Raw genomic sequence first — 25513 nt, 5'->3', positions numbered from 1 at the left:
ATTTGTCATCTATATCAATGATCTGGATGATAATGTGGTAAATTGGATCAGCAAGTTTGCTGATGATACAAAGATTGGAGGTGTAGTAGACAGTGAGGAAGGTTTTCAGAGCCTGCAGAGGGACTTGGACCAGCTGGAAAAATGGGCTGAAAAATGGCAGATGGAGTTTAATACTGACAAGTGTGAGGTATTGCACATTGGAAGGACAAATCAACGTAGAACATACAGGGTTAATGGTAAGGCACTGAGGAGTGCAGTGGAACAGAGAGATCTGGGAATACAGATACAAAATTCCCTAAAAGTGGCGTCACAGGTAGATAGGGTCGTAAAGAGAGCTTTTGGCACATTGGCCTTTATTAATCGAAGTATTGAGTATAAGAGCGGGAATGTTATGATGAGGTTGTATAAGGCATTGGTGAGGCCGAATCTGGAGTATTGTGTTCGGTTTTGGTCACCAAATTACAGGAAGGATATAAATAAGGTTGAAAGAGTGCAGAGAAGGTTTACAAGGATGTTGCCGGGACTTGAGAAACTCAGTTACAGAGAAAGGTTGAATAGGTTAGGACTTTATTCCCTGGAGCGTAGAAGAATGAGGGGAGATTTGATAGAGGTATATAAAATTATGATGGGTATAGATAGAGTGAATGCAAGCAGGCTTTTTCCACTGAGGCAAGGGGAGAAAAAAACCAGAGGACATGGCTTAAGGGTGAGGGGGGAAAAGTTTAAGGGGAACATTAGGGGGGGCTTCTTCACACAGAGAGTGGTGGGAGTATGGAATGAGCTGCCAGACGAGGTGGTAAATGCGGGTTCTTTTTTAACATTTAAGAATAAATTGGACAGATACATGGATGGGAGGTGTAAGGAGGGATATGGTCCGTGTGCAGGTCAGTGGGACTAGGCAGAAAATGGTTCGGCACAGCCAAGAAGGGCCAAAGGGCCTGTTTCTGTGCTGTAGTTTCTATGGTTCTATGGTTCTATGGTTCTAATGAGGGATGGATTTAATTGGCTGCCCAATCAAAACAAACAAGTGGAGGCAAATTTAGGAGAATTTAAGGGAAAGCAAGAAAAAGTGTCTTTACTAGAGTAGCGGTAATTGCGTGGAATTCTCATTTCAAAAACTTTGTTGAAGTAGGGTCCATTAATTCTCCCAAGTGAAGACAAAAGAAGAGATAACAACCTGTAAGACCAGCAGACCATAAGATATAGGAGCAGATTTAAGGCATTTGGTCCATCGAGTCTTCTTCACCATTTCACCATGGCTGATCCATTTTCCCTCTTAGCCCCAACCTCCTGCCTTCTCCCCATATCCTTTCATGCCCTGACTAATCAAGAGTCTATCAACCTCTCTCTTAAGTAATACCAACGACTTGGCCTCTATGGATGCCTGCAGCAATGAATTCACAGATTCACCACTTTCTGACTAAAGCAGCTCCTCTTCATCTCCATTCTAAAAGGACACCCCTCTATTCCGTGTCATCTGGTCTTAGATTCTCCTACCTTAAGAAACATCTCCTACCATAGGAAACATCTTCTCCATATCCACTCTATCGTGGCTTTTCAACATTCAATAAAATACAATGTGGTCATCCTCATTCTTCTGAATTCCAGTGAATACAGGCCTAGAGCCAAACATTCTTCATATAACAAGCCTTTCAATCCAGTAATCATTTTCGTGAACCTCCCTTGAACTCTCCCCAATGTCAGCACATCCATTCTAAGATAAGGGCCCAAAACTGCTCACAATACTCCAAGTGAGGCCTCAGCAATGCTTTATAAAGTGACAACATTACATGTTTGCTTTTATATGCTCCTGAAAGGAATGTTAACATTGCAATTGCCTTCCTCACCACAGACTCAACCTACAAAGTACCCATAAGGGAATCCTACACAAGGACTCTCAAGTCCCTTTGCACCTCTGATTTTTGAATTTTCTCTCCATTTAGAAAATAGTTTGCCCTTCTATTTCTTCTACCAAAGTACATGACCATACACTTCCCAACACTGTGTTCCATCTGCCACTTATTTGCCTATTCTCATAATCTAAGTCTTTCTATAGCCTTTCTGTAGCCTGAAAACTACCTGCCCCTCCACCTGTCCACAACCTTTGTCACAAAGCCATCAATTCCATCATCCAAGTAATTGACATATAACGTAAAAAAGTGGTCACAACACAGATTCCTGTGGAACACCTCTAGTCCTTGGCAGCCAACCAGAAAAGGCTCCTTTTATTCCCACTCTTTGCCCCTTGCCAATCAGCCACTACTTTATCCATGTTAGTATCTTTCCTGTAATACCATGGACTCTTCATTTGTTAAGCAGACTCATGTGTGGCACCTTGCCAAAGGCCTTCTGAAATTCCAAGTACTGTACACAACATCCGCTGGTTCTCCTTGGCCTATCCTGTTTGTTATTTCCTTAAAGAATTACAGCAGATTTGTCAGGCCAGATTTTCCCTTGTGGAAATCACGCTGTCTATGACCTATTTTATCATGTGCCTCCATATACCTCAAGACCACATACTTAAAAATTGTCTCCGACATATTCCCAACCACTGAGGTCAGACTAACTGACATATATTTTCCTTTCTTCTGTCTTTCTCTTTTCTTGAAGAGTGGAGTGATATTTACAATAGTCCTGCAGAACCATGCCAGAATCAATTGATCCTTGAAAGATCATTACTCATGCCTCCACAACCTCTTCAGACATCTCTTTCAGAACTCTGGGGTGTACACCATCTGGTCCAGGTGAATTATTTACCTTTCATTCTTTCAGTTGCTCAAGAACTTTCTCCCTAATAATTGCAACTTCACACAATTCTGCCTCCTGACACTCTCAAACTTCTGGCATACTGCTTATGTCTTCCACAGTGAGGACTGATACAGAATATTTATTTATTCATTCATCATTTCCTTGTTTCAAACCTCATTTTTCAGTGGTCCAATATCCACACTAGCCTCTCTTTTAGACTTTATGTATCTGAAGAAATTTTTGGCATCCACTTTAATATTATTGATTGGCTTAACTTCGTATTCCATCTTTTCCTTCTTAATGATATTTTTAGTTGCTTTCTGTTGGTTTTAAGAAGCTTCCCAATTCCACTAATCTTTGCTGTATTATATGCCCTCTCATTGGCATTCATGGGGCTTTGACTTCTCTTGTGAGTCATGGCTGTGCCGCTTGCATTTAGAATACCTCTTCCTCTTTGGGATGTACAATATATATCCTTCACGTTTGAATTTCTTCCAGAAATTTCAGCAATTGCTGCTCTGCTGTCATCCCTGCCAGTGTTCTTCTCCAATCAATTTTGGCCAGCTGCTCTCTCATGCCTCTATAATTCCCTTTACTCCACCCTGATACTGATACATCTGACTTTAGCTTATGCTTCTCAGATTGCAGGGCGAATTCTATCATATTATGATCACTAATATTCCCTCAGGGTTCTTTTACCTTAAGCTCTCTAATTAATTCCGGTTCATCACACCAAATCCAGAGTAGTTGATTTCCCTAGTGGGCTCAACCATGAGCTGCTCTAAAAAACCATCGCATAGGCATTCTAGAAAGCCCCCCCTCTTGGGATACAATACCAACCTGATTTCCCCAATCTACCATAACGATTGTAACATTTCCCTTTTGGCATGTATTTTCAACCTCCCGTTGTAATTTGGGAGCTATGTAATTTGGCTCAAGACAAAAATCCAAATCACAATTTGTTCTTTCCACTACTTCAGTCATTATTTTGCCAATGGTGAAGTCTGTTGAGTAATCAGTAAAACATCTTTCTCATGTTTATTTGTTTATTTAGTAATACCACGTAGAGTAGGCCCTTCTACCTCCTCGAGCCACACCGCCACGACAACTCCACAACCACAATTAACCCTAACCTAATCATGGGACAATTCTACATGGACCAATTAACTTACCTGGTATGCCTTTAGACTGTGGGAGGAAACCAGAGCACTGGGGGGAAACTTATGCATTCATTTCATGGGGAGGACGTACAGAGTCACCTTACAGAATAGCACCAGGATTGAACTCCAAACCCTGGAACATCCTAAATAAGGTTGCACTAACCATGGCTCCCAAGTTTTAACAATGTGGTTAACAAATCTATGCAATATTTTCCAGGCATATTTCCTTCCTGGTAAGATTTACCAGATAAATCTTGAAATATTTGTACTAACATTTTTGAGCCTGCAGGATAAGGCAGGCCTTTCACCAGTCTGTTAATAGATTTGCAGTATGCATAAACAACTGTTGTCTCATTATCTCCGATTATTTACTACTCTGCTTTGAATATTGATGGTAATTCATTACGACACCCTACATTCCAGTGCCTCTGGCTGCTGTTCATATTCAGTGTCTGAGTTTTCAGCACCAGAGAAGCTTTTTCTAGAAAACACTATTAATGAATATTAAGTTATTATTCTCAATTGATGAGAATCAGAACAAAATTTTCTAAAGAAAAAGTTATGTCACTTTCATCTCAAGCAATTCTTGTATTCTATCGAAATCATGTCAAAAATATGTTCATACATAAGGTAATTCAAGAAAACCTTTGTTGCCTTCACATAATACCTCCCAGCTCCTATTGGTATCCTCCCCCGTCCTGCCCCCACCTGGCACCATTGCCCATCAACCTCTCCTCATGTGGATTCACTTATTACCTGTCAGCTCTTATCCTTGCCATCCCTCTCATCCCTTTGTACTCCCTCCCTTCTTACAGTCCAGACGAAGGGACTCAACTCAAATTGCCCTGTGTTCATTTCCTTCCCCAGATGCTGCCTAACCTGTTGAGATCCTCCAGCTCACTTTCTTTTGCACAGAAAACCTTTTGTGTGCATCCACTGTAAATTTTAAATGAGCACAGAGATTTTATTTGCAAAGTACATTGAAGAAATGTTATTGCTTGAATTGATGTGGTAGTGGACAGGTGGCGTAAAATAAATGGTGGAAAAGATCAATCTATAGCAGCTTGGGAATGGAGAATTAGCTTTTACTTTGAGTGAAGATCCTTTGCCAGACCAAGAGAGGTTAAATCAATCCTCCAGTTAATCCCTGTTATAAACAGTTGCCATCTAACATTCTCAGCTCTCTCAATAAAACTATAGCCCAGGTCATGTCCTAGTGCAGAAAAGATGAACCTTTTTGAGAGTGTTTGCTCAAACTGGAAATAATCTTCCAAAAAAAACCTCTCATGCCATTATTTATTATCATTGATTAATGAATTAGTAATAATAATAATGAACTTTAAGGAAGCGAATCAGTCTTTTCGGAAGGATGATTTTTCATGTATAATTTTTGTTTTGCTATTAATAAAAATTTAACAGAGATAAAATAAAATAAAACATTTTATAAAACCTGTTCAAAAATCATTGACATTAATCTTTTAAAAATACAATTGAAAAAAAAGTTTTTAAACAGTTTGTTATTGTAACTCACTTATAGCTTAAGTAATCTGAATATAAAATTATAAGCTTTGGTGCATATTCATAAAACATTAAGGAAACGAAAATAAACACACCTGACTCTCAGTGGGACTTTTGTTGCTGACAAATATTTTATATCCAGCTTGTATTTGGTTGTTTTGAGAACTCTGCATGTAGCATTAGTTTCATCAGCAAGTCTAATCCTATAATTTGGCTTGAGCAAGTTCATCACTGAAAACAATAACTCACATGAGGAATCATGGAGGCGTTAAACTACGTCCAGTACTTACTGTTATTATCAGTGAATATCCAGTGTTTACTCACAAATGACAAAGAAAATATATAAGCAGAGAGAAACCAATGCTACCTTGCCAAACTGTTTACTATCCAAATACTGATATATGCACCAGGTCTACGATATCGTCCAGCTAGCACCAAGCCTCTGTGAAATATTTCTTGTGACAACTCACTGTTCTCGGGTTGTAAAAGATCACTTGCTCTTTCAGTTGGCAGTGGAGATAATCTTAATGCATCTCTTTATTTATATGTGGGGTTTAATAACTCAAGGGGTAACACTGCATGCCACGTCCTAACAAAATTTTTGTATGTGCCATCTTGGGCACTCGTGATATAGGTTTGTGACTAGTGAATCTACAGTGTATCACGCTATCTCCTGCTTATAAACTTAACAAAACAGGGCAGGAGAACTGCAACTCTATTACAGGAAACTTGTAAATTTTTGTATTGCCTCATTAAATATGTTATTCTCCCACAGATAATCTTTCAAAGCTAGTGGGAGGAGCAGGGGATTGAGCTGCACCAAGAAATATGTCTTTAGAAATTATAAACTAGAATCATGGAGCCATAGAGCACTACGGCACATAAACAGACCCTTCAGCCCATCTAGTTCATGCTGAACTGTTATGCTGCCTAGTCCCTTGACCCACACCTGGACCATGGTCCTCCATACCATTCACATCCATGTACTTATCCAGACTTCTCTTAAAGTGTTACAATCAAACCTTCAACGACATCTGCTGGCAGCTTGTCCACACTTGTACCACCCTCTGAGTAAAGAAACATCTCCTCCCCACCCCAGGTTTCCATTAAATATTTCACCTTTCACCCTTAACTTGTGACCTCTAGTTCCAGTTTCACCAAGCCTGCTTCCATTGACCCTGACAAGGACAGCAACTTTAAATTCCTCAGTATTATCATTTCAGATTTTGCCTATTGTTATTCTTTTGCTCATAACATATCTGTCAAAGCCCTTCTGATTCTTGTTCACTTTGTCTGCCAGAGCAACCTTGTCTTCCTTTAGCCCTTTTGATTTTTCTTCTAGTGTTTTCTTGCAATGACCTCAAATGAAAAAGCCGACAAGAAGTGAAATTTTCCTGACTAGTAACGCTACGCCTCCCCCTTTAATCCCTCCTCCTCTACCATGTCTAAAACAACAAAACCCCAGAACCTGAGACGGCCAGTCCTGCCCCTCCTGCAACCAAACCTCACTCATGGCTACAATGCCATCATTCAACGTGTCCATCCTTGCTCTAAGCTCATCTGCCTTACCTGAAATAGAAGCAATTCAGAATGTTATTCCAACCATACTCAACTTTTCATTTCCTGTCTTTGTATGGAGGCTTAACATCTACTTCCCCCACAACCCCTCCACAAGCTGCCCTGGCACTAAGGTTCCCATCTGTCTGCGACTCTAGCTTACACCCTCCAGAGCAGCTCTGCAAGGGTATTGGTCCCCCTCCAGTTCAGATGCAAACTGTCCCATTTGTACAGGTCCCACCAGGCTTAGATGAGAACCCAATGATCCAAGAATCAAAAGTACTCTCCCCTACATCATCTCCTTAGCCACATGTTGAACTATATTTTCTTCCTTTTTCTAGCCTCATTAGCATGTGGCATGAGATCACTATTCTGGAGATCCTGTCCTTAAATTTGCACTTAACTCCTTGAACTCACTTTGAAGAATTGTATTAACTTTCCTACCTATGTCATTGGCACCAATATGGACCAAAAAACTGTTGCTGCTCTGTCCCTTAAGAAGGCTATCTGGGATGTGTCTAACCTGGGCACCTGGGAAGCAACACAAAATAATCTGCAGATGCTGGGGTCAAAGCAACACTCACAACACGCTGGAGGAACTCAGCGGGTCAGGCAGCATCCGTGGAAATGATCAGTCAAAGTTTCGGGCCAGAACCCTTCATCAGGACTGTAGAGGGAAGGGGCAGAGGCCCTATAAAGAAGGTGGGGGGAGGGCGGGAAGCATATCATGCAGGAATCTCATTCTCATCTACAGAACCTCCTGCCTGTTCCCTAACCAATGAATCCCCTATCATTAAAATTCGCCTCTTTTCCCTCCTTCACTTCTGAGTCACAGCACTGGACTCAGTGCCAGGGACCTGACTGCTGTGGCTTTCCTTTGCCAGTTTGAATCCAAAACAACATACTTGTTATTGAGAACAGTCACAGAGGTATCCTGCAACTGGTTGTCTTTCTTCCTTTTTCAAATCTTTTTATTATTAATTATCCAAAATTAACAAGAGTACATCGAAGTAGGCAACACTTACAATGCCTCAAGAAAAAAAACATTGTTTTAAAGATTGAAAAAATTTTGGTGACAAAAAAAAGAGAAAAAAACCCCTACTAAGCAAGAAAAAGTGAGAAAAAAAATCCATTAGGTGTTCAACCCCAGAGCCATGTGTCATACAAAAAGCTTCTAAAGATAAACATCAAACCGCCAGCAAGAACAAAAATATACCAAAAATTTACAATTGGATCGTGAGGAATCCATCAGTTAACTCAAATGATAATAACGAGCAAATGAACCCCATCTTTTCTCAAAATCAAACATAGGTTCAAAGGTTCGACTTCTAATTTTCTCCAAACTAAGACACAGCATCACTTGAGAGAACCATTGTGACAAAATGGGAGCCGATGTATCCTTCCATTTCAACAAAATGGCCCTCCTAGCTATCAATGTAACAAATGCAATAACATGTTGGTCAGACAAAGAGATACCACGGAAAGCACAGTTAATTTGTTAGGTTGTAAATTAATTTTAAGTGCTTTAGAAATTGTAGAAAAAACTGACGTCAGAACTGTTCCAGTATAGAACAGGACCAAAACATGTGTGTCAGTGTAGCTGTGTCAGCTTTACATCTATCGCAATAACTATCAACATTAGGAAACATTTTAGACAATCTCTCCGTCGTCAAATAGTAACGATGTACAATTTTAAATTGAATCAGTGAATGACTAGCACAGATCGAAGAAGAGTTAACCAACTTCAAAATCCGCGTCCAGTCCTCCTTCATAAAAGTCAAATTAAGTTCCTTTTCCTAATCTTGTTTAATCTTAAATAAGGGATGCTTATCCCATTGTAATAGTATATTATAAATTCTTCCAACAGAACCCTTCATCAAAGGGTTCATACTCGTAATAGTATCTAACAGGTCGGCATCCAATATGTAAGGAAAATTACTTAAATATTTTTGTAAGAAATGTCTAACTTGAATGTATTGTAAAAAGTATGAGTATGAAAGAGAATATTTATCAACTAATTGTTCAAAAGACATCAGTCTATCTGCTTTAAATAAATCCAAAAAAGAATTAATACCTTTATTTTTCCAAAGTAAAAAAATTGGATCACTCAAAGAAGGCTTAAAGAAGTAATTTTGATAAATAAAACTAATAAAGTTTAAATTTTTTAAGATTAAAAAAATTACGGAACTGGAGCCAAGTTTGTAAAGAATGCTTAATCACAGGGTATAAATTTAAATTAGCAACTTTAGCTAATTGTATAGGTAAAGCAGCTCCCAATAACGAGGTTTAAAAAAACTGTTTCACAGCTTTCAGTTCCAAATCTACCCAAATTGGCCGATCATTCTTATCAACCCAATGTAACCAAAAGGACATGTATCACATATGAACAGCCCAGTAATACATTCTTAAATTAGGCAAAGGAAGACCTCCATCCTTTTTGAACTTTTGTAAGTGACATTTACTAATTCGTGGTCTTTTATTATTCCAAATAAAAGATAAAATAATAGAATCAATCCGATCAAAAGACTCCTTAGTCAGAAAAACAGGGATATTCTGACAAATATAAAAATTTTGGTAAAATCATCATTTTGACTATAATGGATGCAACCAACAAGTGAACATGTAAGTGGGTTCCATCTACTAAATAAATACTTCATAGAATCTACCAAGAGAACAAAATTAGCTTTATAAAGATCCTTATATTTTTTATTGATTATAACACCTAAATATCTAAAGGAATCTGTGACTTTGAAAGGAGTATTATCATATATAGAAACAGAATCATTTAAAGGAAACAGTTCACTTTTGTCTATCCCCTTTCCCTCTCCTGATGGTCACCCAGTTACCTGTGCACTGCAACGTAGGTATAACTACCTCCCTGTATCTCCTATTAATCAACCTTTGCATCTTCTGAATAATACAAATGTCATTCAGATCCAGTTTCCTAACATGGTCTGTAAGAAGCTGCAGCCGAATGCACTACCTGAAGTAAGGTATAGTTGTCATTAGAACTATACACTAGACACCAGAATACTACAGTACAGTACAGGCCCTTTGGCCCTCAATGTTGTGCCGACCCATATATTCCTAATAAAAAGTATTAAACCTATTCGTGCCCTGAGAAACAGGTACCGGCTATTCACCCTATCTATGCCTCTCATAATCTTGTAGACCTCTATTAAGTCCCCTCTCATCTTTCTATGCACCAAAGAGAAAAGTCCCAGCTCTGCTAACCTTGCCTCATAAGACTTGTTTTCCAATCCAGGCAACATCCTGGTAAATCTCCTCTGCACCCTCTCCATAACTTCCACATCCTTCCTATAATGAGGTGACCAGAACTGAACACAATACTCTGTGTGATCTCACCAGAGACTTGTAGAGTTGCAACATGATCTCCCTACTCTCGAACTCAATCCCCCTATTAATCAAGCCTAGCATCCCATAGGCCTTCTTAACTATCCTATCAACCTGTGCAACGACCTTGAGGGATGTATGGATTTGAACTCCAAGGTCCCTCTGTTCATCCACACTCTTAAGTAACCGACCATTAACCCTGTACTCAGCCTTCTGGTTTGACCTTCCAAAATGCATCACCTCACACTTATCCGGATTGAACTCCATCTGCCACTTCTCTGCCCAACTCTGCATCCTGTCTATATCCTCTTGTAACCTTCAACAAACTACAGCTCCATCCACAACTCCTCTAATCTTTGTGTCATTCGCAAACTTACTTACCCATCCTTCCGCATCTTCATCCAGGTCAATTATAAAATCACAAAGAGCAGGGGTCCCAGGACAGATCCTTGTGGACCACTAGTCACCAACATCCAGGCAGAATACTTCCCTTCCATTACTACCCTCTGTTTTCTTCTTGTAAGCCAATTTTTTACCAAACAGCCAAGGTTCCACAGATCCCATGCCTCATGACTTTCTGGATGAGTCTCTCATGGGAGGCCTTGTCAAATGCCTTGCTAAACTCCATGTAGACCACATCTACCACCCTACCCTCATCAATTTCTTTTGTTACCTCTTCAAAAAACTCAGTTAGGCTCGTGAGGCATGACCTTCCCTTCACAAAGCCATGTTGACTATCCTTGAGTAGACTGTACTTCTCCAAATGCTCATAGATCCTATCCTTAAGAATCCTTTCCAACAGTTTGCAGACCACCGACGTAAGACTCACCACTCTATAGTTCCCAGGATTTTCCCTATTACCTTTTTTAAACAAGGGAACTACATTTGCCATTCTCCAATCCTCCGGCACCTCCCCTGCAGCCAAAGAAGATTCAAAGATCATGGCTACTGCTCCAGCGATTTCTTCTCTCACTTCCCACAGGAACCTGGTGTATATCACATCTAGCCCTGGGGACTTATCAATCTTGATGTTTTTAACAAGGGCCAACACTTCTTCTTCCTTAATCTCCACATTGTCCAGTACACAGGCCTGTTCTATTTCGACCTCACCCTGACCAAGGTCCTTTTCACTTGTGAATACTGAAGCAAAGTATTCATTTAGGACCTCCCCAACCTCCTCCACCTCCAGGCACATGTTGCCTTCTTTATCCTTTAGCAGCCCCACCTTCATTCTTGTCATCCTTCTGTTCTTCACATACGCATAGAATGCCTTGGGGTTCTCCTTAATCCTACAAGCCAAGGCCTTCTCGTGTTCCCCTCAAGCTCTCCTAAGTCCTTTCTTAAGCTCCTTCCTGGCTACCCTTTATTTCTCATGAGCCCCTCCTGCTTCATGCTTCTTATATCTAATATATGCTTCCTTCTTCCTCTTGAGGAGTTGCCTCACATGTTTCGTCAGCCACAGTTCCCTCTTCCTACCATTTTTTTCTTGTCTCAGTGGGACAAACCTACCCTGAACCCTGCACAAGTGGCCCCTAAACTTCTTCCACGTTACTTCTGTGCTTTCACCCTTGAACATCTGTTTCCAATTTACTCTCGCTAGTTCCTGCCTCATCCCTTCATAGTTAGCCCTTCCCCAGTTAAGCACTTTCCTATTTTGCCTGCTTTTATCCTTTTCCATATCTATGCTGAAGCTAAGGGAGTTGTGGTCACTCTCACTAAAATGCTCCCCTACCAAGAGGTCTGCCACCTGACCAGGTTCATTACCCAGAACTAGATCCAGTATGGCCTCTCCTCTCGTCGGCCAGTCCACATACTGTGTCAGGAATCCTTCTTGAACACTCCTGACAATTTCAGCCCCATCTATCCCCCTTGCAGTCAGGAGGTGCCAGTCAATATGAGGGAAGTTAAAATCACCCATAACTACAACGCTGTGTTTCCTGCACCATTCTAAAATCTGCCTGCTTATCTGCTCCTCGGTGTCCCGAGGGCTATTTAGGGGCCTATAGACCACTCTCAGCACAGTGATTGATCCCTTTCTATTTCTGACTTCCACCCACACCGGCTCAGTGGACACTCCCTCTACAGCGTCCTCCCTTTCTATAGCCGTTATACTATCCCTGACCAGTAATGCTACTCCCCCCACACCCCCTTTCTACCTCCCATCCTATCCCTTTTAAAACACCTAAACCCCGGTACCTGCATCAGCCAATCCTGCCCTTCCTCCAGCCAAGTTTCAGTAATGGCCACATCGTAGTTCCACATTCTGATCCATGCTCTTAAGTTCATCCCCTTTATTCCTAATACTCCTAGCGTTGAAATAGACACATTTCAACCCCTTTAACTGGCTACGTTTATAATTTGTCCCCTGCCTGTCCTTCCTCACCAACTCAGAACACATAGCATCATGCCTTTGTCCTTCTACCCTTTCTCTGCACTGACATTCTGATTCCCACCCCCCTGCCAAACTAGTTTAAACCCTCCCCAACAGCTCTAGCAAACCTGCCCACCAAGATATTGGTCCTTTTCCAATTCAGGTGCAGCCCGTCCTTTTTGTACAGATCAGACCTTCCCCAGAAGAGATCCCAATGATTCCGAAATCTGAACCCCTGCCCCTTGCACCAACTCTTCAGCCACACATTCGTCTGCCATAACTTCCTGTTCCTACCCCCTCTGTCTCGTGGCACAGGCAGCAATCCCGAGATTACCACCCTTGAGGTCCTGCTTTTTCACTTCTTTCCTAACTCCCTCTATTCCTTCCTCAGGATCTCATCCCGATTCCTATCTATGTCATTGGTCCCCATGTGGACCATAGATCCTGAAGGTCTCCCTACCTTCCCACATCTCACAAGAGGAGCACTTCACTGTCCTGACTGCCATCTGCAATGCCCTAACTGTGCAAAATGAAGGAAGGAAGGGAGGGTGAGAGGGAAGAAGGGAGGGAAGGAAAAGAAAAGAATTTACTTTAGTCTCCACCTCTTCTCACCAGATTCTCTTGAGCCAAAGCCTTAGCTCCCCACTTTAACTCAGGCCTACTCACACTATGGTCACTCTGCTTAAATCTAACTCCTCTTTATTTGTCCTTGCCACGTGCCTAATTATCCATATGATCTCAAACTCTGCAGAAAGTCCCGACAGGCCCTGTTCACTTTTTAAATCTGGCGAATTAAATGCTTTTAAATTGGTGTGACTAACACTTTTCCTCTCAAACAATAGAGCTTTCTTTATCACCTTCCATAAAAAAATGAAGTCAAGATTCTAGATTTTCTTGTCTTGTAACAACAAAGTTATACTGTATGCACAGAACAGAAACAATCACACATATACCTCAAAATTCTATGGCTGTAATCCACTCCACCGCCCCCACCCCCACCCCCAGTAAGTGCTTTACTGGGGATTTCTACAGGCTGAAACGACTTGCTGAGTGATATCTCAGATTTATTTCCATCTCAGGAATAAAACAAAAAGCAAAAGATGATACCACAAACAGGAAAGAAAGATATTCCAATAAAATGGAAGAATGCATCTGATAACCTGTGAGTCAGCCAATGTCTGAAGAAGATAAAATTAGTCAAGTCTAAAACAGATGGGCATAAAAATCACTAATTGATCAAAGAGTGAACTTAAGAGGAATCTCTTAGCTTTGGTAGTGAAAATGTGGATCTTCCTGATGTGTATAATGGTTGATACAGATAGATTAAACATTTACAGGACATGAAATGACTGAACGCAGATGTGCTGAGATAGAAATTGATGTAAGTAAAGATACAAAAGGAGAGAGCAATGAGCTCAGGTCAGAGGAATGTGTAGAATACCAGACATGTGGGCTGAATGGCCTCCTTCCGAATTCTGTGTGTAAAATCTCCAAGTGGCAATGGGGATGTGTTGTACTAATCTTTAAGAAATATATTATTCTATATTTGCATTCAATAGACAATAGGTGCAGGAGTAGGCCATTCGGCCCTTTGAGCCAGCACCGCCATTCACTGTGATCATGGCAGATCATCCACAATCAGTACCTCGTTCTTGCCTTCTCCCCATATCCCTTGACTCCACTATCTATAAGAGCTCTATCTAACTCTTTCTTGAAAGCATCCAGAGAACTGGCCTCCACTGCTTTCTGAGGCAGAGTAATCCACTGATCTACAACTTTCTGGGTGAAAAAGTTTTTCCTCAACTCCATTCTAAATGGCCTACCCCTTATTCTTAAACTGTGGCCTCTGGCTCTGGACTCCCCCAACATCGGGAACATGTTTCCTGCCTCTAGCGTGTCCAGTCCCTTAATAATCTTATATGTTTCAATCAGATCCCCTCTCATCCTTCTAAATTCCAGTGTATAAAACCCCAGTCACTCCAACCTTTCAACATATGACAGTCCCGCCATCCCAGGAATTAACCTCGTGAACCTACGCTGCACTCCCTCAATAGCAAGAATGTCCTTCCTCAAATTTGGAGACCAAAACTGCACACAGTACTCCAGGTGTGGTCTCACCAGGGCCCTGTACAGCTGCAGAAGGACCTCTTTGCACTTATACTCAATTCCCCTTGTTATGAAGGCCAGCATGCCATTAGCTTTCTTCACTGCCTGCTGTACTTGCATGCTTACTTTCAGTGACTGATGAACAAGAACACCTAGATCTCGTTGTGCTTCCCCTTTTCCTAACTTGACTCCGTTTAGACAATAATCTGCCTTCCCGTTCTTACCACCAAAGTGGATAACCTCACATTTATCCACATTAAACTGCATCTGCCATGCATCTGCCCACTCACCCAGCCTGTCCAAGTCACCCTGCATTCTCATAACATCCTCCTCACATTTCACACTGCCACCCAGGTTTGTGTCATCTGCAAATTTGCTACTGTTGCTTTTAATCCCTTCATCTAAATCATTAATATATATTGTAAACAGCTGCGTTCCCAGCAGTGAGCCTTGCGGTACTCCACTAGTCGAATTAGGTCCCTGCATTCTGAAAGGGACCTGTTAATCCCTACTCTTTGTTTCCTGTCTGCCAACCAATTTTCTATCCATGTCAGTACCCTACCCCCAATACCATCTGCTCCAATTTTGCCCACTAATCTCCTATGTGGGACCTTATCAAAGGCATTCTGAAAGACCAAGTACACTACATCCACTGGCTCTCCCTTGTCCATTTTCATAGTACATCCTCAAAAAATTCCAGAAGATTAGTCAAACACGATTTCCCCTTCGTAAATCCATGCTGGCTCAGACCGATCTTGTTACTGCTATCCAAATGTGCTGCGATTTCATCTTTTATAATTGACTCCAGCATCTTCCCCACCACTGATGTCAGGCTAACTGGTCTATAATTCCCTGTTTTCTCTCTCCCTCCTTTCTTAAAAAGCGGGATAACTTCAGCGACCCTCTAATCCACAGAAACTGATCCTGAATCTATAGAACATTGGAAAATGATTACCAATGCGCCCACAATTTCTAGAGCCACCTCCTTAAGTACCCTGGGATGCAGACCATCAGGCCCTGGGGATTTATCAGCCTTCAATCCCATCAGTTTACCCAACACCATTTTCTGCCTAATGTGAATTTCCTTCAGTTCCTCTGTTATTCTAGGTCCTCTGGCCACTATTACATCTGGGAGATTGTTTGTGTCTTTCCTAGTGAAGATAGATCCAAAGTATCTGTTCAACTTGTCTGCATTTCTTTGTTCCCCATAATAAATTCACCTGTTTCTATCTTCAAGGGCCCAAATTTGGTCTGAACTAATGTCTTCCTCTTCACATACCTAAAGAAGCTTTTACTATATTCCTTTATATTCTTGGCTAGCTTACCTTCGTACCTCATCTTTTCTCCCTGAATTGCCTTTTTAGTCATCTTCTGTTGCTCTTTAAAAGTTTCCCAATTCTCTGGCTTCCTGCTCATCTTTGCTAAGTTATACTTCTTTTCTTTTATTTTTATACTGTCCTTGACTTCCCTTGTCAGCCATGGTCGCCCCTTACTCCCCTTAGAATCTTTCTTCCTCTTTGGAATGAACTGATCCTGCACCTTCTATATTATTCCCAGAAATACCTGCCATTGTTGTTCCACTGTCATCCCTGCTAGGGTATCTTTCCAGTCAACTTTGGCCAGCTCCTCCCTCATGGCTCCATAGTCCCTTTTGTTCAACTGTAATACTGACACTTCCAATTTTCCCTTCTCCCTCTCAAATTGTAGATTAAAACTTGTCATATTATAGTCACTACCTCCTAATGGCTCCTTTACCTCGAGTTCCCTTATCAAATCTGGTTCATTGCACAACACTAGATCCAGAATTGCCTTCTCCCTGGTAGGCTCCAGTACAAGCCGCTCTAAGAATCTATCTCGGAGGCACCCCACAAACTCCCTTTCTTGGGGTCCAGTACCAACCTGATTTTCCCAGTCTACCTGCATGTTGAAATCCCCCATAACAACCGTCGCATTACCTTTGCAACATGCCAATTTTAACTCTTGATTCAACTTGCACCCTATATCCAGGCTACTGTTTGGGGGCCTGTAAATAATTCCCATTAGAGGTTTTTTTGCCCTTAAAATTTCTCAGTTCTATCCATACTGACTCTACATCTCCTGATTCTATGTCACCCCTCGCAAGTGACTGAATTTCATTCCTCACAAGCAAAGCCACCCCACCCCCTCTGCCCAACTGTCTGTCCTTCCGATAGGAGATATACCCTTGAATATTCATTTCCCAGCCTGGTCCTCTTGCAGCCATGTCTCTGCTATTCCTACAACATCATACCTGCCAATTTCCAACTCAGCCTCAAGCTCATCCAGTTTATTTCTTATACTTCGTGCATTCATATATAGTACTTTTAATCCATTACTCCCCTCACCTTTCACATCGATTCCTATTGCACGGCCATACTCTCTGATCCCTTCCTGAGCTTTCTGCCCCGTTAATTCTACTGTCTTTCTTAACTTTTCTTATTCTCTCTTTTCCTTTAACTCCATCCTTATATTTCCAGTTTGTCTCCTCCCTACCCCACTACTTAGTTTAAACACAACCGTGTAGCAGTGGCAAACCTACCTGCTAGAATGCTGGTCCCCCGCCTGTTAAGGTGCAACCCGTCCCTTTTGTACAATTCATCCTTACCCCAAAACAGATCCCATTGACTTTCATGGCAGCAATATACTTCCTGATCTGTAGCTCAGAAGTTTGAAAGCTTCTTGAAGCATGATGCAGGAGTAGCCTTAAATAATTCCAATTTTTTCAAAAACTCAACACAGATTTGCTCACCGATAGATATGCTTTGGTGACATAAAATGATAAGTATGTTATCACATTATGCAGCTGTTTTACATGGTGTCATGAAGATCATAGCTTCAATAATGGCATGTATGTCTTGAACTCCAGCATGGAATTAAAACTCTGTTGCTTCCAACGTTATCAGAGGACTGAAGACACGTCACAGCTTTTCAACTCTGAAAGAGCAAATGTGCACTTCTACTGTTATTGCACATGCAGCTCCCAATTTAGTTTTAAAATTACTCATAGGCATGCTATGATGTGAGGGAATAGTCATTCACTTTTGCAGAAGTACTAACTCTACCCATCAATGAAGTGGTGAGAAGAAACCTGTCTTACAAGAGCACTGTCACACAAACACAGGAGTAGAAGCCAGAAACACAAGCTATCAAGAGTAGTTGCTGATAGGTAACAATGCTAGTAAATAATAATAAGAAACAATCCAAAAAGAATTTTAACTAAATGTTACAGTTAACTTTTACTTTCTCATTCACAGGGAATTTTGTGCTTGGTGTGTTTTCTATGTGATATATCTGACACCGGAATTCTCAAGTCAGGTTTACAGACGAAGCAAGATTCTGTAAATGTCCCCTGGTTGTCATATCTACCTGTGTCTGTCTCAACCTCTGAGGAGAAACGTCCTTCTGTATGAGTAATTAATTATGACATATTATGACCCAAATTAAGTTAACAAAATATGGTTCCATTTAGTAACAAATTAGGATTTTTTTGAGTAATGTACCATAATCATTGGGACTGGACTGTGATTTTCAAACATATTTCATACAAGACCATTTCATCTGAGGTTTTAAGGAGAGTTCTATCCAAATGGTTAAATGTTTAATTAAATCCCAAGTGGGGAATTGAAAGACCAATGATTAACCTACCACATCTAGTGCTCCTTGAATAATATTTGCATCAAAAATAAGTACATTCGGTAACTTTTTGTAAAATATGAGATTTTGAATTCACCTGTGGCCGTGGATGGCCTCGAACAAGGCAAGTGAGCTCCAAGGTTTCTCCTTCCCGAATTGTGTACACTCTCTCCGTATATCGTTCTTCCTCAATGTTACATGCTTGACCAGAGTGCATGATACTTACAGTTGGTGGAGCTACAGAAAGAAGATGCAAACAGTGTCAATTATTCAAATATTTGTTGAACATCTCCAGCTCATTGCAAAATCCCAGAACATATCCATTCCCAATTTAATTGCTGTAACTTTTTATCTCTTGACATTATTTTTCTGCATGAATCATACTATGTCTGTACTTGTCTGTAATCTTGAAGGAAATATTTCCCTAAGTTTCCAAAAGCTTTAGAATAGTTTTAGAATTGATAGATTCTTACATGAATGATATATTAAAATTCTGAAATGATGATGCTATTACCTACTAATGATAATGACTCAGCACAAGACAAAATAAAAGAATTGGGTGGAATAGATACTGTCCACCCTTTGCTCATCATACTATTCCCAAAAAGTACAATTTAAAAGTCTAGCTAATCAATAGTGAAAGTAAAATCAGCAAAACAGTTTAGCTACATCATGAACACTTTGCCTTAAAATGGACTTGTGTCGTTTTTTTCGTCTGTGTTTTTCCTGTAAATATTTTGTATAATTTGTTTATGTTTTTCTCGTGATAGCTATTTATATGATTCTGGTGACGCTGCCACAGGTTTTTCATTGTTCCTGCACATACATGTACTTGTGCATATGACAATAAATTCACATTTCTAGATATTTCTCCAACAAAAAAAAGAGAATAATAGCCAGTATTTGTACAGAGAGAGAAATAACGCATGCCTAACAAGGGTGTTTTTAAATTTTACTCCAAAGTTTCTCAAGAACATAAGAAAGTAAGAAGATAAAAAAACAGATGCAGACATAGACCACCAGGCCCCTTAATTCCACCCATCATTCAGTGTGAGATTGACTGATCTATGCTGATCTCAACTCCTCTTCTGTGCCAGCTCCCTACAACACTCAATTCCTTGATCCTTCCAATATTTATCCATCTCCATCTTGAACCTGTAGATCTGGTCTCCATCACTCTCAGGAGACAGAGATTCCAGACCGAGAGGGGCAAGAAAAGCCCAAGACTTCTCATACTCTGTAACACTTGATGGGAGCTAAGGAAATGGTGTAGAAGTACAGACATCATATTTCACACCAACATAAACCAAAGATCCATCTACAGAAACTTCCATGAGAAACAATCTGGAAGCAATGTCAGGACAGAGAGCTGGCCAATATCTTTCACTCAACCCTCCATGAGCCAATCAGACTAAAAAGATAAATATCTAAAATTATTATCTTCCCAATGCCTTTGGCTTTCTTTAAATAGCGCTCTCAGGGTCCAAAGGAAACTAGTGTATTGAGGGAATCATGTCAGCAAAACCCATTCCTAAGAAATGTGAGCTGTGCAAGTACTGTTGCTGCCGTAGATTTACGAGACAGGACCAGTATAGGCCTTCTGGCTCACTGAGCAATTTTCATCCTGGCACAATGTAACTTCTACAACACAATCAACCCTATTCTGCCCTCAGCCAAATATTCCCCCCTACGAGAAGGAAAAGAGTCACTCTACGTCATTATCCAGCCAGGCTCCATGTTAGCCTCAAGGCTTTACATAATAGAAAATGTACAAGTTAGCTATTGATAGTCAGCTGTGTTGCTTATCTATTTCAAGGACGCTGACCAGCAGATACTTAATAGCAGATTTAACTCCCATTTAGAACTCTTTAGAGCTCAATATAATCTCATGGAACAGCACCTTATCTTCTGATTTGGCATATTACAGTCATCTTAACTCAGTGCTGATTTTCGTATAATCAGCAATTCTGGCCTTATATCGCACATTTTCAGCATGTGTAGTTACTTTTCCCCCCCTGTGGTAATTTCAGATTAGATTTATCTTTTATTTACACTTCTCCAGAACATGCTATTCAGTGATCTGTAAAACTTCTTCTTGGCCAGAAACACCACCACCTATGTCACCAATTTATACACTGCATCACATACCATACCTTCCTATCTCTCCTGTCTTTGCCACCTTTCTAAAACTAAAAACTAAAAAATTGTTTGATCTTGAATGCGTACTAGTTTCAGTGAAAGATAATCACTTAGAAATTTTCTCTTCACAGATGCTGTCAGTTTTGCAAACTCATTCCAACATTTTCTGCGTTATCTAGCTGTACAAACACTGCTTAACTTAACGCAACTAAATTATCATTGGAATGAACCCATGTCTGACACTCCTCTGAACCAGAGGGCTTCCTCCATTTCCTTTCATAAGTTCATGTATCACAAAAACTGTCAGAATGCAGAATCTGGCATGTTAAAATTCAATAGGAAAAGACTAGACATGTTTATCTGGATAGATGGGGTCTGTGGAAGAAATAAAGTTGAAATTTCATGTTAATGACCACATATCAGAGTTGGATCCCACATCACTTCAATATGATGCTGTCCCAATTATCTGTACAAGGATCTTGGTATTAGGATGTATTTCCCAGATAATACCTGAGCTTTGATCTTGTATTCCCATGGCTACCATCTTCCTGATAAGGCTCACACGACACAACGCACAAGGCATTACAAGAAGTCAATTAAGTAACAGTAACAGGGTCTCCCCTGTGCTTTGACATTTCATCATCTTTGCAAATCCATAATGTGACCTATTCATTTTTTGTGTCACTGCAGTTCTTGGAAAAAAGAATGAAGGTTGTGTAATGATATGGCCAGATTTTGTCTCATTCATTATAAAGCAAAATCTGGGCTTTCTGAGCCTTACACAGCCTTCATAGTTTTTTTAAAAAACTGCAGAGGGTGAAAAAAAGTCAGCAGGATCAGAGCATTTAACAATCATTTTGATGTCCTTGGGATTTTTTCACAAAGTGCAAGCTTCAAACAGAATTCCAGTTGCAATTTCCAGCACTTTAATTTGTTGTGAGTTTTCCTCTTTTCACCAAAACTGTCTTTCACGATGCAGCATAAAAGATTACCAACCATTAGAAAAGCAATATATTATACAGTCCACTTCCTTGCATTTACTTCATTAAGAGTTTCTGTCTGTGTTGCACTTGAGAAGTTGCCAATTTTCCTATGGTTCATTGAGTGAATGGCAGATGGGTATGATCACAAGAGGGTTTATTGATTGTAAGTGGTTTATCCATTATTGTCATTGACAACAGAACCATTATCTAAAGTTGTTTGTGTGCATCTGTGAGAAGTGCATGAACCAATTATCTTACCCTGCCTTACTTTAGTCCTGTTGTTTGGTGCATCACAGTCTACCTTCAGCAACACCTCTGCATTGCTTCAGGTGGCTGGTAATGCTGCAGCGACCATTCTGCATTGTGAACTAACAGCTCCCCTTCTCTCTGGAGTTATTCTGGTAATCTGGTTTCTTGAAAGAGCAGATAGCTCATTCCACATTCAGTGTGTTCAAGGTTTCAGACACAGAGAAAAGGACAGACAACAGGTTGTATCCATCATCAAGCCATTTTTCTAAGCAGGTATACAAGACTGTTCCTGAGCTTTCAGAGCGAAAGATTACATTTGCAGTTTGGGTATACCACCATTATTATAGACAGTACGATTATCAACAAGCATGCTGACTTAGAAATTCTCGTACACCCAGTAGGATGCGCAAGATTATCACAGATGTAGCAGACTCATGGCCACTTTGCTTGTTGATCAGAACAGCAACTGTAGCCATGGTAATGAGGAGGGATACCATAAAATATAGCATCTGAGAAGGTTTGGGGATTGGTAGCATGAGCAGGATTACAATGGGATCTCATAAGACACCACATTTGAGCTGAAATCTATAAATTTACTTACTTTATAACTGTATGTGGTGGATGATTTGTTATTTCTTGCCAACTGACAATTATGTATGGGCAGTATTTAAGCAGTATTTGCTCAGATCGAGAACTCTTTAATGGAAATATCGCAACGTTCCTGTTTGGTTGAACCTCAAATCATACTGACTTTAGACACCTATTGTTTATGAAAGGTGGCCTTCTCACCGTTGAGTCCCGTGGCTGTTAGTGGGGCGGCAATGCGCCAAGTTTCCATAAGAGCCCGGTGAGGGGCTGAATGTTGTTCTGTGATTATTGTTGTAGATATTACCAAGTATACTCTTTACTCTGTAAGCTTCATTCAAGCAAGTATCTTCATTTCATCTGCTGTATATGACAATCAGCAAATCTGAATCTGAACTCAAAAGTGCAATTTGGAAGGCACTACATTTCCTTTAATGATCAATAGAGCTCTGTGAAAGCTTTCCTGATTCACATAAATGATAAACCACAGAAAGATGTAAAATAGCTGGAGGTCGTGCAGTTGCTGAATGAAAGAAGATCTAAACCACAGGATTCAGATTTTCATGTGGTATCCTGCATTTTATGCATCCCATAGTTATTTTTGTTATATGTAGTCATACTATATTAAGGCTTATTATTATTGTTACATGGGACCCAGTACCAACAGAAAAGCTTCAGGAAGGTTTGTGAAAGATCAGTGTATTGGGTTCCCTGTCTACAAAGCACTGAGCTCAGAAGAAAACTTTTAAGTTCTAATTGATATAAGTACCTACAGGTAGAAAGGTTATACTGTGTATCCACCTACTCTACAAGGATTAGTGTCTAGCCTCTATGGTGAGGTTTAGTTGCTCTTACACACTGCTTGAATGGTGAGCTCCCCCTCTCTACCAAGGTGGAGATACCTGCAACTAACAAAGTAGTTTAAACACAGTTATGTTATTTTTAATGATACGCATTTACACTCAGACAAATAATTAGAAACGGAGAAACATAGAAAACCTACAGCACAATACAGGCCCTTCGACCCACAATGCTGTGTCAAACATGTACTTACTTTAGAAATTACCTAGGGTTACCCATAGCCCTCTATTTTTCTAAGCTCCATGTACCTATCCAGGAGTCTCTTGAAAGATCCTATCATATCTGCCTCCACCACAGTTGCCGGCAGCCCATTCCATGCACTCACCACTCTCTCGTAAAAAAACTTACCCCTGACATCTCCTCTGTATCTGCTTCCAAGCACCTTAAAACTGTGCCCTCCATGTTCACCATTTCAGCCCTGTGAAAAAGCCTCTGACTATTCACATGATCAATGCTTCTCATTATCTTATACACCTTAGATTCTAACACACATTTAACACTCAAAGAGGACTTCTAGTTTATACCTGTAAAAGGATTCTGAATTACAAAAGCTTTACAAACTACAAAGGATTGCCAAACACAGGTACAATTCTTATGAACTAGAAGAACATACCATGTGTAGCAAATGAATGAGTCATCCATCACAGAAACCTAAGGTTGTGGAAATAATTCTAGTTCTTCTTTCTGTAACCCTATCTTTCTGTTGTTCCCATTGTCATTTCTAACAATCTATAATGCTGCTGATATTTATACTATGTTAGACTAGATGCCATCATCTGCATGTGATGTTTTCCAGATGAGACTAAGTAACTCACACAGATGGACTTGAAAGCTTCTGGCAACAAGAGATCCTACAATTAGTGCTGTGAGGGCTGACCACTGTTCCTCCTTACCCCCCGCCACCCGAGTACTCAAACATCCCAAGACATACCCATGTTAGATGTGCTAAGTGACATAACCCCACTGCCTTATATTTGGCTAACGGAGACAAGTCTCCTGGTCACATTACTTTACAAAACTGTGCCCCTAACTTCAAATGGATTGCACCTGCAACTTCCTTCAAGAGCTGAGGAACTCATTCTTGTTTACAACAAAAAGCTGAGCAAAGAGTATTCGTTAAGACTTAAACTTTATCACCCATAACTCTGACCCTTTGAAAAGCTCATGCTGCTGTGCGAGAAAACTGAGGTTGGCAATAAGCCTCTTGGGCCCTGGAAAGTGAATATCCATCACAAACTTTGTACGTAAAATTACCGGAAAAGTAGAAAAAGTGCACTTTATGAGGAATAGAATTGAAGAAAATTGTGATTTCAGCTTCAAAAAGGCATTATATTTGTGTAATGCTTATTTGTAACTTAGATGATAGCCAGTAATGTTCTTAAATCAATATCGGTAAACTGCCAGGAACAGCTTACTAGACCCAGATTAAACTAACTGCACCTCACATCGAGCTTCCTGATTAAAATTTTCACACAAATATGCCGTGGAATAGTTCAGGTTTAACATCATCCAACAAGTTAATACAATGTATAGATATAAACAGGGAGGTCTAATTTCCCAAGGACATAAAATTGCAAGAAAATAGGGGCAGCAGGGTGGCTCAACTGCTATTTCACAGCTCTAGGGTCCCAGATTCAATCTTGACCTTGTCTGTTGTCCTTATGGAGTTAGCACATTCTCTCTAGCTGCTTTATTGTCCTTACACATCCAAATGGTGCTGGTTAGTAGGTTAGTTACCTCAGGAGCATAGATGAGTGATAGAATCCATGGTGAATTAGTGGGAATGTGGAATTGAAATGGGATTACTGTATAATTAGAGCATATGGATACTAGATGGACAGTGTCACCCCAGTGTGTTGAAGGGCTCTTCTGTGCTGCACAACTTCAAAGTTCAAAGTAAATTTATTATCAAAGTACATATATGTCACCATGTACAACCCTGAGATTCATGTTCTTGTGGGCATACTCAATAAATCCATAATAACCATAATGGAATCAATGAAAGACCACACAAACCTGAGCGTTCAACCAGTGTGCAAAAGGCAACAAACTGTGAAAATACAAAAATAAATGAATAATAACGATAAATAAACAAGCAATAACTATCAAGAATATGGATGAAGAGACTGGGATGGCTGGGGTCCCTGAGGATGCATGCTGTTCCCAGCGACAATGTTTCATGTAGATGTGCTCAAAGGTGCGGTGGGCTTTATGCGTGACAGACTGGGCTA

At 40.4% G+C, this 25513-nt stretch overlaps 1 protein-coding gene across 2 annotated transcripts in view; it reads right to left on the bottom strand.

Annotated features, from left to right (window-relative positions):
* mdga2a (MAM domain containing glycosylphosphatidylinositol anchor 2a) overlaps positions 1-25513 on the bottom strand; it is a 1048869-nt gene that overhangs the window by 698042 nt on the left and 325314 nt on the right. For both annotated transcript variants that reach the window (XM_063047135.1, XM_063047145.1), the window contains exon 2: positions 18563-18702. In XM_063047135.1, the coding sequence (XP_062903205.1) occupies positions 18563-18702 (140 nt within the window). The remainder of the gene's footprint in view (positions 1-18562; positions 18703-25513) is intronic.

Source organism: Mobula hypostoma, chromosome 1 (assembly GCF_963921235.1).
Source record: "Mobula hypostoma chromosome 1, sMobHyp1.1, whole genome shotgun sequence".
In the NCBI taxonomy this organism is placed as follows: domain Eukaryota; kingdom Metazoa; phylum Chordata; class Chondrichthyes; order Myliobatiformes; family Myliobatidae; genus Mobula; species Mobula hypostoma.
The sequence above is the reverse complement of the archived record's forward strand: the minus strand, read 5'-3'. Positions and strand labels throughout refer to the sequence as shown.